The sequence below is a fragment of the Calypte anna genome, chromosome 1 (assembly GCF_003957555.1).
Source record: "Calypte anna isolate BGI_N300 chromosome 1, bCalAnn1_v1.p, whole genome shotgun sequence".
NCBI classification, from domain to species: domain Eukaryota; kingdom Metazoa; phylum Chordata; class Aves; order Apodiformes; family Trochilidae; genus Calypte; species Calypte anna.
Window position 1 is genome coordinate 180,187,974 of NC_044244.1, and position 16,111 is coordinate 180,204,084.

The 16,111-nt window shown below is 42.2% G+C and overlaps 2 protein-coding genes across 3 annotated transcripts in view; both read left to right on the plus strand.

Annotated features, from left to right (window-relative positions):
- The window catches only part of MICU2 (mitochondrial calcium uptake 2), a 138,381-nt gene extending 128,552 nt beyond the window's left edge, over positions 1–9,829 (plus strand). Inside the window, exons 9-12 of the mRNA XM_030452337.1 lie at positions 5,187–5,358; positions 5,642–5,750; positions 6,311–6,468; positions 6,751–9,829. Of these exons, the coding sequence (XP_030308197.1) occupies positions 5,187–5,358; positions 5,642–5,750; positions 6,311–6,468; positions 6,751–6,855 (544 nt within the window). The 3' untranslated portion in view covers positions 6,856–9,829. The remainder of the gene's footprint in view (positions 1–5,186; positions 5,359–5,641; positions 5,751–6,310; positions 6,469–6,750) is intronic.
- A 5,796-nt stretch (positions 9,830–15,625) lies between these two features.
- The window catches only part of ZDHHC20 (zinc finger DHHC-type containing 20), a 48,437-nt gene continuing 47,951 nt past the window's right edge, over positions 15,626–16,111 (plus strand). Inside the window, exon 1 of one of the 2 annotated variants that reach the window (XM_008502330.2) lies at positions 15,626–15,840. In XM_008502330.2, coding sequence (XP_008500552.2) covers positions 15,723–15,840 — 118 coding nt within the window. In that variant the 5' untranslated portion in view covers positions 15,626–15,722. The remainder of the gene's footprint in view (positions 15,841–16,111) is intronic. The other variant, XM_030446071.1, reaches the window with a different exon arrangement.

Here is a 16,111-nt window from a genome sequence, read left to right on the forward strand (position 1 = left end):
TTTCTTTTTTGTTTTCTTCTTTAGGTGGAAGGTCACAAATTGTATAATCATACACAAACCATGCTTTTTCCATAGCTGTCCAGTTTCTTTCCTTCAGTATTTTGAACTAATTGCTACATTTCATTTGAAACCTTGGCTTTAGGAAACTAGAATGCTGTGGACTGAACCCCACTGCTAGTGCTAATATTTGCCTGGTGCTGTCGTGTTTGTGCTGATGTATGGATGCAGCAGCATCTTCAGATAGCATCGTCAAGCAGTAGTGCTTTTGCTGTGGTGATTGCTTGTGCATTTTCAGTGATTTTTATCTAAGGATTTGTAAGTGCTTTGCAGATACAGAAAATGGTTGTCTCCTTATTTACCTCTGTGCCTACACTTGTATCTGTGTGTGTGTGTGTGTGTGTGTGCGTATGTATAGAGACCCCTAATACATGTAGAACTACATTTCTTGCAGCAGAATCAGAGAGTGAGGAAGTGGAGATGGGAACAAAATAAGACTTTGTGATGATATATTCCTGTCATAACTGAATCTGAATAATTTCCAGTATTCAGTAATGGTATTGAAAAGAATCTGTTTCTTCCTTTCCTATATACTTAGCAAAGGAATAGCTTGACTAGGTTCTACAGAATGCTTATAAATGTAAGGGAGTAGTTCTGTTATGCTTAGTTTGGAAACACTGAGGACAGTAAATCAAAGGGGATTTTGCTTGTAATTCTAAAAATGGTGAGATTGATTAACTGTCATACCACTTGCAAAACTGAATTTACAGGCATAGATCTAAATGTTCTCTAAAGGTTAATGGTCAAGCCTTCATTACATTTTCTGTATTCTGTTTTGAAAGTCAGATTTGCAAAAAGGCAACCTTGCAGCTGGTTTGCAGCAGTCGTTTGGTGTAGAAAGGCTCAGAAGGACTTCAGTGTCCAAAGAGGAGCCAAAGCAGAATACAAATGCTGGGGTGGTGTGTCCACCACTATCTTTGGTGTGAAGTTTTCTTCCTATAAATCAGTACAACAAGATCTAGCCAGTTCTGTATTAGCAGATTAAAGCTCTACACAGACTTTCAATTAAGTTTTATGTTTCTTCTACTGTTTTGTGTTCATAGCACTTCATTGCAACATCTCAGGTTAGAAAGAAGAAAAACTTTTATTACATTTTCATTTCTATTAAAGCTGAGCTGGCAAAAAGTCTTGAGAACCTCCCTCTTTCAGTAGATGTGCAAAGCAAATTACAAAATTAAGGATAAATCCTGATGAGGTTTCTGGATGCTATTCTATCGTGATAACAAATTTGGCCACTGGCCTTCAATGTGGATGTTTTAGAGAGTGGATAAATCAGAGTATCTTAAAGACAGTACTGTCTGTTCCCAGCCTTTTCACTATCTTAAAAATCTGTGATTTACCCTTTGTTTTTGTTATTTGGAAACTTAAGGCTAGTTTTTAGTCTCAAGCTACTGTAGCGTAAGTGTATTCTCAATGTCACTATTTTTGAATTGTAGAACACATCTATGGTCAGAATCCTGTTTCTGTAGTTGAATTATAACTCCCTTCTGTGATTTCAGCCAAGGTCCCACTGACTTTAGGACAGCAGGAATTTCATTCCTACGCTTGTTTTTCCTAATATCTGGGGAAATTTTTAAGGAGTTTCCATCAGAAACTTATCACACCGTGATTGAGAAGGTACAAAAGCAAGTATCCCTAGTGATGTCTTGGCATTTAGGTATCAAGTTTTACTTCCTAACCGGAAAGTTATTTTTAATAACTTTTAATAACTTTCACTTAAAAAAACCCTCATTAGTATTTTTAACTCTGACATCTGGGAATAAGAGTGACCTAGAATGCTGATGCGATGATTCATAGTATTTTAATTTTTGTAATATTGGAGACTATCACATATAAATTTAGAACTGCACATTTCAACTGCTTCTCCAAGTAGCATTCGGTACAGCAGAAAATCTTCCCACTCCAGTTTACCAGGAGCAAATGTACAAGCTGAAATTAAGTATCCATTAACTTTTTTGCACCTAAATAAGTAATTCCTTCTCCTCTTCCTAATCTGCACAGTGCAGCAGGTCTTGTGCCACAGTGTCATTTCCCCAAAGCAATCAGAGAGGGCAAGAGCCCAGGCCTGAGAAAAGGCAGTGGAAAACCCATGGTGAGGCTGGAGAAATACAGTGCTTTATTCACTGTCTGAATAGAAGAGGGTGCAGAATCAAGCACACACCAAAAATGCCACAGTCAAATCTTTTACTTTCCCCTTTGACTTCACCACACCTTTCATCCCACTGGTGTTGTGGAGTTACGTGGACTCCTTCCCTTTGCTCCTATACTCAACCTTAAGTACTGTGGTGGTTTTGGACACTGTGGTATAGGAAGGACATTGAGGTGCTGGGGAGGGTGCAGAGGAGGGCAACAAGGCTGGTTAGGGGTCTGCATAACAGGCATAGGAGGAGAGGCTGAGGGAACTGGAGAACTGGGGCTGTTCAGCTTGGAGAAGAGGCTGAGGGGAGACCTCATAGCTCTCTACAACCACCTGAAAGGAGGCTGTGGTGAGACAGATGTTGGTCATTCTTCCTGGTGACCAGTGACAGGACAAGAGGAAATGGGGTCAAGTTCCACCAGGGGAGGTTCAGGTTGGATATTGGAAAAAATTTATTCACAGAAAGAGTGGTTAAGCATTGGAATGGGCTGCCCAGAGAGGTGGTGAAGGGGTTGTGGTGCAGACAGTGTGACTTTTGACAATTTTAGAGGTCTTTTCCAACCCTGATGACTCTAATTCCTCAGCACGTAGACATGCTTGGTCTTTCAGGTGTCCTGCTTTCACTGGGCATGGCTAGAGGACAGGTCACTAAGGGTTTTCTACTTAAGTAAATGCAATGTTTTAGAAAAGATGGAAGAACATGTAGTTTGTCATCACCTGTGGCTACTGACCAGTACACCAAATGATGGTGAGTTAGCTCTCCAAGATAAACAATTTGTTCTTTCAATAACAGACCTTAAATCTTCTGGAAGATATGTCCACCTTTCATAGATTAAAAGCCAAGAAAATAAAATGCATGGTATCTCCTTTACCTATATCCACATTTTAAACATATTTCTGAAAATGACCTCATTTTCATCAGCTTCTCCTCCCCCAGACCATGTGTTATATGGGTTGAAAACAACAGTCAAATATTATTGTTCTGCATGGTCTGCTGTGACTTTCAGCCAGGCATGAGCCACACATCCCAGATACTATCTACTCCTTGCCACTGATGGACACTCACAAAATGCAACCAAGTGGCCCTGGTCAGTCTGCTGGACTGATTCCATGCCCGGTCTGTGTGCTAGGTCCATGCTGTCCTCTCTCCCCTGTAGCTCAACTTCCATTCCCAGGGCCTGGGCAGTCTCCTGTAGGCAGTGTTTCTGCCAGTCCACACTGGCTCATCTCCCCAGCACATTCTGAATGCTGAACTGGCCAGAGGCTGCAGTCACCCCATGAGTAACAAGGATAGGAGCTGCCTCTGAAAACTGAAGGGTGGTTTGCAAGTAAACTTTCACTGGTGTGCAGGACACAGAACCTCCCCTTCCCACTCTGACACAAACAGGTCCTTTGGTGTTTCATCCCCTTGTGAGAGGAAGAGTCGGGGGACCTGAAAGTGAGCCAGGTCTAAAGGTGGACTCCAGCTTTATACCTCAGTGCATGGCTGTGCTGTGGAAGCCTTGTTAACCCCCTTTACCAGACCAGAAAAATGCCCATATAAAATGTGAGAGCCTATCATACCTCTCCTCAGTATTATCATAATAAAATTCTAGCCTGAAACTTGAAGTCATTTACACTGTCAGGTTCTCATGTACCTGTGTGTCCCGAGTCTTGGAAGTATTTGATGGCCCTTTATTTGCATGTGTAGTTCTAATTATTAGAGAAAAAAATGAGAGAGATCTCATGCTGCAACAGCAGTCTTCAGCTAACCCCTTGCAGACTTCACAGAGCTTCAAGCATTAATTGTCCAAGTGATCTCATTAAAGAACTAAAGATAGCTGTGTGGACTAAAATGCTGTAATTTCAGGGGAAAGAATTCAAACCCAGTGAGGCCATGCAAACACTGGTGAGCAAATGGGCCTCTGCTGATACTTGTTACATAGACCCTTAGCTGTCCTTACCTGTCCTCCTCTCCAGTTAATTGCCTCGTCCCTAATATAGGAGTATTTCATTCTCTCCTGGCAATAATTTTGGCAACTTAATAAAGCAAGATTCTTTCAAAGTTCTAAGGGGATTCTGGCAAGCATCACTGTGCTTGTAGCCTTTATTTATATTTTTAAATTATCACTTTTGGAATTGCCCCATATCTAAAGTTGGAATTGCCTTTCTCAAAATTCGTGTTAGGCCAGAAGAGGTTATAATGGCCTCCTAGACCAAAGTGGGGAAACAAAGCTACTACTCTGCTTACAGTTCTTGCTCTGTGCCTGCTGAATATTACTCTCTTCTTATGCTATATTTCATTTCTTCCTAAAAGAATGGGTGCCTCCTAAAACTCTTGATGTTCAACCCTTCCTTTTTCAGTCAGCTATCTTTATAACTTCTCAAACATCTGCAGTATAACTTTCTGTGCTCTTCCAAACTCTGTATATGTCAATTGTAATCCTCTCTAATCCGTCCTCTAGTGAGTGCAGAACTGATTTACTAAACCCCTCTTTGCAATTATAATCTTTGAGGCTTTTAGTCATAATTTTCTGCAATGATGATTTCAAGTTTCCTCTTTTGTTTCTCCTTTGTATTTATTAGTGCCTCATCTTTCTATGCACTTTCCAACCTTATTCCTCTCTTCTTAATATGAAATTTCATCAATCGTGTGGCAGGCTTTTAGTTACCATGTCCTTTTTCATTCACTCACTATAATACTGCCTTATCAAAATTATTTTATCTCATTATCTGCACATTTTTAAACATTAGTAAAAGCTAGATGCCAAGTGTATCTGTACAATATCTTAGCAGCAGCAATATATTAATGCAGACTTAGAGAGCACCCTACTGGTTTCAGTTTTGAAATGCATCCAGGGAAACAAATCTGTATGCACAGGTAAAATTAAACCAGTGACATTTTAGACAATAATGTTGATGAGTCCTTGTCTCCTACACTGAGTAGTTCAGGTAGTAATAGTAATACACTGATGCAATTATCAACTGCTCAGTAATATCTGTTTACACTTAGATTCATGGAAAATCTGCAAACAGAAGTCCAAGAAATGGAATTCATTAAGTTTTCAAAGGGTTTGAACGTCATGAGAAAAGAAGACTTTGCAGAATGGTTGCTTTACTTCACCAATGAGGAAAACAATGAAATTTACTGGCAGAACGTGAAAGACAGAATTGAGGCAGGAGAGGTTGGTACAGAGCACATGCTTTCTTTTGATTTCTCATTTGGATGTACAGGTTTTCGTTTGAATATGAGTATCTAATAATGTAACTGGTTGCCAGGTGAATCATTGCAGCCTTTGAATTTTATGCAAATAAGAGCAATGGTAATTTGGCAACTGAGAAATACAGATACTGGCAATGCGTGGGCAATCACACCTGAACACTAGGTCCCACCAGATTTACTGAAGTGAATATTGGGATTTGATTGTATTACTTATTACTTATCTTCTGAATTCTGTGATACTCTAGAATATCAGTTTAGAAGAATTCAAGGCGTTTTGCAAATTTACAAATAACCTGGAAGACTTTTCTATTGTCATGAAGATGTTTACTCTAGCCAATCGTCCCATTAAACGGGGTAAGTGCTGCACACCTTTCCTTGTACTTTTTTGAAATAACAAAGAATGTATTTTTGTTACAGAATTAATGTAAACAAGTTTCTCCAGCATAACACTGTGAAGTCCAAAAGATAGCATACTCCTCTTTATTCTAAATTAATTTTAATTTATTTAAAAATAACCATATTAAGTTTCCAGAATACTGATTTCTAAGTTCTAATGTGCTATCATATGCTGAACCACTCATAGCAGACTAAACCATAGAATCATAAAATGGTTTGGGTTGGGAAGGACCTTTAAAGATCATCCAGTCCAAACCCCCTGCCATGGGAATCTTTCCCTGGATCAGTCTTTCACTGCTCAAAGGCCCGTCCAGCCTGACCTTGCACATTTCCAGGGATGGGGCATCCACAGCTTCTCTGGGCAACCTATTCCAGTGTCCTACCACCCTCTTCATTAAAAGTTTCTGTTATGATACTCATGAGACATTATAAATTGTACAGAATCTTTCTATTTATGTATTTTCCAGTTTCTTTACAAGTTCACAGTCACTTCTGATGTAGTACTATGTTTTTACTAGCGGAGTTCAAGAGAGCAGTGAAGGTGGCAACAGGACAGGACCTCTCAGATAATGTTTTGGATACCATCTTCAAGATTTTTGATCTAGATGGAGATGACTGCCTGAGCCACAGCGAGTTTATTGGAGTTCTGAAGAACCGAATGCATCGAGGTTTGAGGGTAACAAGCTGATATCATTGTTTTTAAGTATCACAGATGATTGCTACAACTGTCTTGCTAACACTTGTAGAAAGGCAAGTAGAGGTAATGAATAGAAAGAAGTTACATTTTGAACTGTAGATTCCTCACTGCTTATGAATTTGGGAGGAGTGGTGCCACCAAGAACTTGCTATTATGCATATGATCTATGGGAGCAGCAGCATTGCATTATGTGTTATATTTGCAACAATCTGTGAATAGGAGTCTATGTAAACACTAAACATACTTTAACTTTATTAACAGGTACCACAACAGCAAGGCATTCAGGGCTACTGGAAGTGTGTGAAAAGAGAAAGCATTAAAGGAGCCAAAGAAGTGTGGAAGCAAAGTGGGAAAAGTCCTTTTTAAAGCAGTTTATTGTTCTTTTGCCATAAATGTTGTTATCTGGGGGGGATGTCTGTCCTGTTTACGTAACTGCTGAATCAAAAATACTTTTTTCTTACTATAGTTAAACTTTAATTAACCCAGTTTCTAATGCAATACTTTTCTATCATTCTAGTGCAATCAGGTTGGCTGTTAGCACTATTAACATTATTATATGGAAATACTCTTGTTCTAAGGATGTGTTCTTTACTCCCTTGTGGAGTCTGACCCTGCACTGTAGCACACAGGATAGGCAGGATTTAATATCAGCCACTGGCAGGAACATCATATCAATATCATCCCCTGTTGGAAGAGGGGACATCATCTCAGCCACTAACACAGCAGCTCTCTCCACCCTGGCAAGGGTCGAGGTCCAAAAGGCAAAACCACTTGCACAATCCATACAAATCAAATTATCCTGAATCACAAACTCAAATTCACATGGTTTGTGCCCTCATACTGTGAACTGTTTGTGTGCTAGGTCCTGGTGGATGATTCTACCACATCCTGTATGGATGTCTGGTTTGTCTACCTTCATGATGATAATACTAAACTGGAAATACAAGACTGTTGATTCAGGTTTTAAAAGTTGTACACTGATCAGTGAATGTGTGTTGAGCTTCTCTGACCTCTTCAACAAATAGTATAAATGAGAAGCAAAAATCCTCCTGTCATAAAGGGCAGTATCTACAATTTCAGTTATAACTATGTTGCTTTAATTGTATTGCAGAAGGTGAATGTGTAACAAATTGTTGCTTTACCTTGGAAGAGGTGGTGACAGGGAGTGATGCAGTATCTCAAGAATTCAAGGTTGTAATAAGCAAGTGTTGGGGGAAAAATAAGTCAAAGGAAAAACTACACAAAAATGTTTATTATTCCAAAATGCAATTTTATTTGTATGATTTTAAACAGTATGACATGAAAATCAGTTAACATTAACAATTATGGATGAACTTTTTTTGGCTATAACAGTGTGCATCTATGTATACATAGGTGTGCATATTACATGTTTTTTTCTTTCTTACAGCCTTAAGAGCTGATGGTCCCAGGTCCAGATCAGTCTTCGTGGCTGTCCACTATATGTAGGAGATAGATTTATGTGTAAAGCTTTCAAGGGTTTTCAAAAGACTTCCCTTCCCAGTTATCTGACTTGCTTGACTGGGATGAAAGCTTAACCTTTCAAGACAGGTATGTGGTAACAGACTAAAAAGATGGATTAGGGAAATGTCTCAAGAAAAACAACCAAGAAATTTCACCACTTTATGAGGAAGTATCAATCCTTTTAAGGATGACACTAGCACTGCTATTCTCAAAGTTGCATATAAGCTCAACAGGAGGTGTTTTGTTGTAATTCCTGTGGTGTTTGATGAGAGGAGTGTTCCATGATACACAGATACCAGAGCAGCCCTCTCTCAGACGAGGGACAGGAGATACTGCATTAGGAAACCATGAAAATGCCACCTAAGGAGCACTGAGATTACAGAGAACGTATTTGGTTGTCAGTAGGTGTCAGACAAGCTTGTGCTGATGAAGAGTCCCCCAGCACCAGCCTTGGCACAGTGGTCTCATGTGGAGAAGTAGAGTGAGGAGCTAGCAAAGCAGCAGTGTGCTGCTCTCTCCACAGCCTTCACTTGGAGCACTATTTAAATTGTATGACAGAGAAAATGCTCTTATTCTTGTCATCTGTGGACGTGCACCCAGAGTCACCCACCAGAACAAGAGCATGCTGTGCAGGCATCCTGAGACCTGCCTATATCCAGCACCAGTGACCACCAAGGATCCCTTCACTTCCCCAGGAAACCATCAGGATGAAATTAAAAAAAGCAAATAAAAATAAAAATTCAGTAAACACTTCAGCCTTCCCCCCCTTAAACTGAGCATGCAGAGGGAATTAAATAGCTGGTTTACTTTGTAAGCTGCTTGCTGCTTCTGGTGATGGGAGCTATGAGGAAGGGACAGCGAACAGGGGCTGTGGGATTGGCATCAGTGTGCCACAGCCAGAGAGTAAAGGACACAGTCAAGCAAGGCATGGCTGTACCCCAGCCATCTTCACATGAAGTATGCTTTGTTCCAGCTCTGCCTTTAATGCAAGGCTGCCTTTTATTTGTTGCTGTTTATATTTTGGCAAATTGTTTTTACTTTGAAATGGAGATTCTTCTTTAACATTTTATTATGTGTGATGTTCATAGATTTTTTTTTTATGTTCTTTATTGGCTTTGTGTTTTCTTTTGTTTACCAATGCCTTGCTTCCTTCCAGCTATTTGTTTTTCTTTTGGAAAAAATCAATTCATTTAGATTTAGTGTATCTAGGAGTTTAACTTCTCATTGCTCCTTTGTATCTGGGTTTGTGCAATCAATGGTAGCTTTCAGCAGCAAGTCACTGAAAATGGAATTTTAAGTTCTATTTAGCAAAAGCTTTGGTGTCAAGTTCAGAGGAAAAAGAGAACAGATATGCTTATTTTTAAATGAAATTTGTCTCTAGTAAAAACAAAGTAATGTAATTATCGATTCGGAGTTAAAATACAGTAATGAGACATTTCAGAAGGTATCTTGAAAGTACAGCCAGGGAAACTCCTTTGAAAACTAATCCATCAGGCTTGAAGAATCACTCTCTGTTTTAAATTTCTAGTCAATTTTGTTTCTCTTAACTTGAATTCTTTATAAACAGCTTTAAAATAATTTCTCTTATTCTTATTTTTGTAGTCTTAGGCTGAAAGACTTGTTTATGTGTTTATACTCACCTTCTGTTAAGGAATCTATCATAGTTTCACATTAGATGTTTTAGTTCCTTGTAAAAGCTGTATGATTTTTGCAACCTATCAGTCAGCATTACTCAACACAGTTTAGTTAGAAATTTATGCCATCTGCCAGTCTATCAGTTAAACTTACAATTATGATTTTTTTACATTATTTTTCCTCTCATCATAAATATATAGAAAAACTAAATAAAATTATTTTTGTTAATGTCCAGTGTTGTGTTTTGGGTGTTGTATAGAATAAGGATGAATACACTGCACATTGCAGAAGTCTCAAAAATAAATTTAACATATTTCAAGAGGATACATAAAGAATGAATTTGAGTATTTTAGAGCATATAACTAGAGAATTTTAGTTGTATCCCCATACCACTTTCTACGTTTCTTTCAGTTTATTTAGTTCAAGATAATTGCTGAAGAACTTTTATTCTTCATTTCTGAAAGAAGCAAGGCAATGAATGCCTGTGTGATATTCTACAACTGGCAAAACTCATTGGTGTTTCTAGAAATTTCAGTGTCTGAATTTATGCCAGGCTTCTTACTAAAAGCAAAACTTTCTGTGGAGCCAACAGAGTTGGTGGATTTTAATGAAATATGCAACAGCAAGGAGTATATATTCTGTATATGTGAACTGAAAAAAAGGTTTTATCACAGTATTACACGGTTGCATCAAAAGCAAACCTCAGGTTTACTCCATCTCCTCTGGTGTCTTGTGTCCCTGAACGTCCCCTCAGGGTTCAGACAGGTTGGCACTGATAGTGCCTGGAAAGAGGCCAGTGCCAGATCTGAACTCAGGTGTCACTGTGATGGCTTCTCTGTGGAACCAGATATCATTGAAAGGGTGGGCAATATGTTCAGCCCTCTTTTCAAGCTTTTGGTGGAGGATATGTGTATGATTTGTCTCTGGACTTCAAGATGTCTCAGAGCTTGTGGAATTTTGAGTGTAGATATCAGGCCATGTCTTGGCTCTGAAGAGTTTACAGATTACACTTGAATCATCTAAAAAGCAGAGATGAGACATTAAAATAAACAAGCCCAGCCAGAGATTGCAGTTCTGTGGCATTTCATACGTCCAGCACATATAACAAAAAAAAAGAATCAGTGCCTAATAAAGGGCTAGGATGGGAACAAACCCAGCTATTTAGAGGAAGTATTTTAAAAATACACGTTATAGTTTTCCATACTTTGACTTAAGCATGAAAGGGATCAATAAATGTGCAGCAGAATTTAAAAACAGTTTTCTTCTCATGAAGACTTTTCATGGGAGAGTGCATGTCTCATGCCTTCAGATTAAATTTTTCCCATGAATCAGTCACAACAGGGTCAGGAAATTACTCTAATGCAGAAAAAAAAAATCTGCAGATCTTTCGAACAGAAAATATATACCCAAATGGTGTTGTGTTCCTTACTAGTGAGATCCAAGGTGACTGAACAACAGCTCCTGTAATGCAGCTGGTAACAAAGGAAGCATGAAAATTAAAGTGATGGATGTGGCCACACACCATTAGCTCCTTGCTGGCCACAGAAACTCCTGCTAGAGAAACTGAAGCTCTCCCAACATCAAGTGGAAAGCCCTGTTCAGGACAGAAAACCCACGAGGCTTGAGCATGCACCAAATTAATTTGCAAACGACTTCGTGTCACTTTCCTGCTATTTGGAAGTTTCCTGCTGGCTTTGTTGATTAAACAGTTCCTAGTTGGTTCAATGATACAAAAATTATGCAACATATGCAGAGACAGGTTTCCCACTAGGCTGGTATTGGCATAGTTAATAATGCTCTCAGTTGATTAACTGGAGTGCCCTGGCACAGAGCTCTGCTCACCATCCTCAGAGCCACATTGCTGCTTCCACATGCCAGCCCCTGTGAGGAAGCTGCTTACAATGCACCCACCTGCATGGTTTTAGAAAGAACGTCTCATGCCCTGAAAAGCAAAAAAGCCATATTTTTCCACACCCCTGCACCCACTGTGAAGCCTTGTTCTTTCCTCTTCTGCCCCTGGCTAGGGCAGCTCCCTTTCACCCTGACTGCCTGGTAGAAGGACACAGAAGCAGCAGCCCTGGGGCGAGCAGGAACCTGCAGCTTGCAAGACAGGGGCTCATGTTGCCCCATTTCAGACACACAGGTTTTAAAAGCTGGGAGGAGAATATCTGTAGTTAATGCAGAGAAACGTGGGAGGGGGGGATTCTCACCTGATTACATCACAGCAAGCTGCTCCGGAACATCGGAGGACCCGGCCTTCTCATTAACTGCAGAGGGCGCACAGAACGTGAGCGTGGCTAGCATTCGAGACTGCTTGGGTGAATGTCTCCTTTCTTCATCCTGTCTGGTGGCCCCTTATAGAAGTACTTGCATTTGGACATTTTTTGTTAAATGATGTGCAATTATGTGCAGGAGGAGCAAGCACCTCTTAGAGAGGAGCTGTTTTTGAAAAGTTTTTAAACTTTTGTGAATTTGGACCTAGAGGTCCAATGTACTAGATTTGGAATTGGAAACAACCAGAGACAATTTTCTGGAGAGTGTAGTACTACAGGGGTGTTGTACTGCAATACTGTGTACATCAGGTCTACTGCTTTAGGGAAAATTGTCAGTTTTAACATTACCCCACCAAAGCAGTAAAGCAATAAAACTTAATAGCTCCAAGTCATTCCCAAGAAAATAACTCGTTAAAGATTTGTTGATACAGTGGTTTTAAAATTCCCTTCTTTTTTAAGGAATAAAGATTTTGTGTGTGTATCAGAAACACGAAGTCCCCCCCCCCCAAAAAAAAAAAAAAACAAACCACCTGATTTGTCTGATGATTACCATGATATTCCAAAGGTGAATTAGCATTTTGCATCAGTCACCACCTAAGAGGCTGTTGGGATGCTTCTTGCTCAGGGACTGCATGTTCCCAGAATTTCAGATGAGCTGTTCTGAGAAGACAAATACAAGAGCAAAATAGGAATGTAACTGTTGTAAAGGTCTAAAGAACTATAGAGAGAAGTTCTGAAAACTGGAGTGTTTGCAGTGTCTTCCTCTTTTCAAACACATAGCAAATGTCAGTAGCTGTCAGAGCTGATGCAGTAATCTACAGTGCAGTAAATTCTGCTATCTGTTGCTGACAACCTGCACAAACTATTTATTGCAAATAGATGACAAAATATCTGGAAGACTGTGCAATAGACTTTTAAACTGGTGCTCAGGTGCAAGGAGAAATATTTCACTTTTCTCATACAGTCCTTTCTGGGGCTAAAGCAGGTGGGCAGCCAGTGATGGAGCTGTGAAATATGAAAAGTGACAGGGGACACCTTTTTATTTATAATTATGGAATCAGATGCAAGTGATGTGAGCAGCCATTTCCAAGACACAGCATTTACAGTCACTGTTTGGCTTCCCAGAGTCTGTTCCCACGTGTCACTGTTGTTCCCTCCTCACCAGCTGCAGTACTGCCATCTGAACTGAAACAGGTGCTCAGTGATTTCTAGCAGAGCCCTCTTCCACCCTTTTTGGCACCTATTCAGGTACCTGATTTCTGCTCAGAAAATCCTTGTAGAGATGTCTTGTATGGCTTTGAGAAGTGGAAGTGTTAGCTCCTGCCAGCTGTGCTAGGGGCTCCTCATGCAGTGTAACTCCTTGAGGGGGTCTGTGTGGGATGAAGAGTCCCTCTCTGACACTACTGTCAGAGATCCCTCTCCATTTTTCTTACCTCTTCTTATTTTTTGAATGCCTGGAACTACTGTTATGATTGCCAGCAGTTGTGCTGGGTACAATAACCAACCAGAAGTTCAACTGAATTCTCCAGAGGTATTTTCCATTAAACTGGCAGTTCCTTTTGCCACATGCCTGGTTCATCCCAATTGGTTATCATTGTCACTGCATCAGATAAAAATCCCAAGTTTGTTACTGAATTACTTTATATGGGAACCAAAATTTCCTCCCCCTCACCTCCATCTTTCTGAATTTAGCTGAGAGCATTTCCATGTCAAATGGATTTAAAAGTGTTAAATGTCAGATGTGTCCATACCTCCTATATTGTTTCCATGATGTTTTCCAGGCAGCCAGTATGCCAGGCAAGTTTTACCAGACAGGCAGTACAGGAGAGAGACACACTCAGTCCAGAATAATTATTTTCTGACATTCCATATGTTCCATTCTATATTTCTGACATTTCTAATTTCATCCCATAATTTATAGGATTAGAACCCAGATTTTGCTTTGATATCATTTATTTGTTCCATTTTTTGTTCATTCCACACCCCTTCAGAGGTAAAAATTTGTTACTTCTAAGAGGACTATTAACAAGTATTCATTATTAGGACACTAAATACTTAAATTTGTTCCCATTGCTTTGAGGCTAGGTGATAAAACTCCCTTGAGATCTTGAGGAAAAGTGTGTGCCAGCAGCAGCTTCATGTTTTTAAAGCTTTAACAAACAGAATGAGGATTAGAGGAGCTGAAATACCCTAACAGGACCCCTGATGTGCTAACCAGCAAATCAGCTGAGAATTTTCCAAGCTCACATTAAATCCAAACTGCTCTTTTTTTGTGTTACTACTTCTCTAGCATAACCAAGATGCCATTCACATAACAAATGACTCCTCCCATACCTTCCAGCTCTCCATTAGGAATGAGGCAAAGATGTTCCACCCGTTCTCTCCCTGTCCAATAATCCCTTTCTTTAACAGCCCTTGCATTACTAATGTAGAATTTTGCAACCCCATTCCTTACCACCCTAATCCTGCTCCCATGTTCTAGCACACAAAGTTATTTCATCTGGAGAAAAGAAGGCTGAGGGGAGACCTTATTTCTCTCTCTCCATTCTACCTAAAAGGAGGTTGTAATGAGGAAGGTTGTAATGAGGAAGGTGGTGGCCTCTTTTCCCAAGAACCGAGTGACAGGACTTCAGGAAATGGCCTCAATTGTGCCAGGGGAGTTTAGATTGGATACTAGGAAAAATCTCTTACTGGGAAAAATGTCTTTACTGAAAGGTTTGCTGGGCTGAAAGAGGCTCCTCAGGGAAGTGGTGGAGTGACCATCCTCGGGGGTATTAAAAAGAAGTGTGGCCCTGGCAGCTAACAGTTGGACTCAATAATCTTAAAGGTCTTTTCCAACCAACACAATTCTTAGGTTCTATGCCCACACACTTAAGAGCAGATCCCAAGCTGACCCCCTTGGTCGCCGGGCACATTCCCCAGCTGCGCAGTTGCTCATTAGATGTGAAGACCAGAGGTCACTGCTTCCTTTCTCTGCTTTGACTCCCCGCTGAACACACCCGGGAAAGCCTCGCCCTCCTCCCGCTGCTCCGGGGCGCTGCCCCCGCCAGGCTCAGGCGCTGCCGCCAGGTGGTGCTGGAGCCCCGTGGGACCGGGCCGGGACCGCGGCCGGGGACGGGACCAGGAGAGAGAAGAGAAGGGCGACAGCACGGGCACCCTCTTACTTTGAAGGGATATCGGGATTTCGTGACGCCACGGGCCCTTCCAACCCGCATTAGCAACGTCCACGGTGCACAGCAGCGTCTGTGGAGATGCCTTTCAGGAAGGTCGTGGTGCTGTCCCAAGTTGTCAAGCTCTAACTGAAGTTCAGAAAGCAGTACAACAAGTTATTTATAAATAAACATTGCTGCATCCAACGAGCCTTTTGAGCCCTGTAAGTACATGGACTTGGTGAGCCGGAGGAGGCAACATTCCCACAGGGCCCCGGGCGTAGCTGCCCAGACCCGCCCAGGGTGGCGAGCGTGGACCCGCCCGGCCGGTGTAAGAGGAGGAGTGGTGCTGTGACCAGAGGACGATGCAGCCCAGAAACTGCCCTGCCGCTGCAGGACGATAGCCCCACGACGGACTCCTCAGCTGAGAGAGGTGCTCTCTCGCTCAGCTCCCTGCCGGCGAGGGGCGGGAAGAGGCAGCGGAGGGCAGTGGGACACTGGGGCCCTCCGGCGCCCGCGAGAAGGAGGCGGTAGCAGACGCCGGGGCCGCCCTTTCCCGCCCACTGCGGCCCGCCCAGGGCCCGCCCGCCCGCCCGGGGCCGGCTCCGCAGCGGCGGTCGTGGCTGCAGCAGCCAGCGCTGGCGCCCGTTGCAGTACCGGCGCCGATGTCTCCTGCGGCGGCCCGGCAAGGAAGATGGCGCCGTCCCACGTCCTCAAGTGTTGCCAGAAGGTGTTGGCCTGGGTGCCCGTGGCTTTCATCGCCCTGGTCGTGGCCTGGTCCTACTACGCCTACGTGGTGGAGCTGTGTGTGTGTGAGTGGACGGGGAGGGTCGCGGGCACCGGGAGCTGCCAGCCGGGCGGGGGACGACCCCTGACCACCCGCCTCCTCGGGGGCTGCCTTCTTCCCTGCGTCCCGGCGGGGTTTCCACTCCCTTGACCGCCTCAAGCTTCTCTTCAGGCGGGCCAGGGGAAACCCCCCGGCGTTCCCTCCGGGCCTGGGCTTACCTGTTGTCCACCCCGCCTCAGGGGTCCGCAGGCAAGGACGGCGGGAGCCCTCCTTCAGGCGCCTCATGGCGGCGGGTC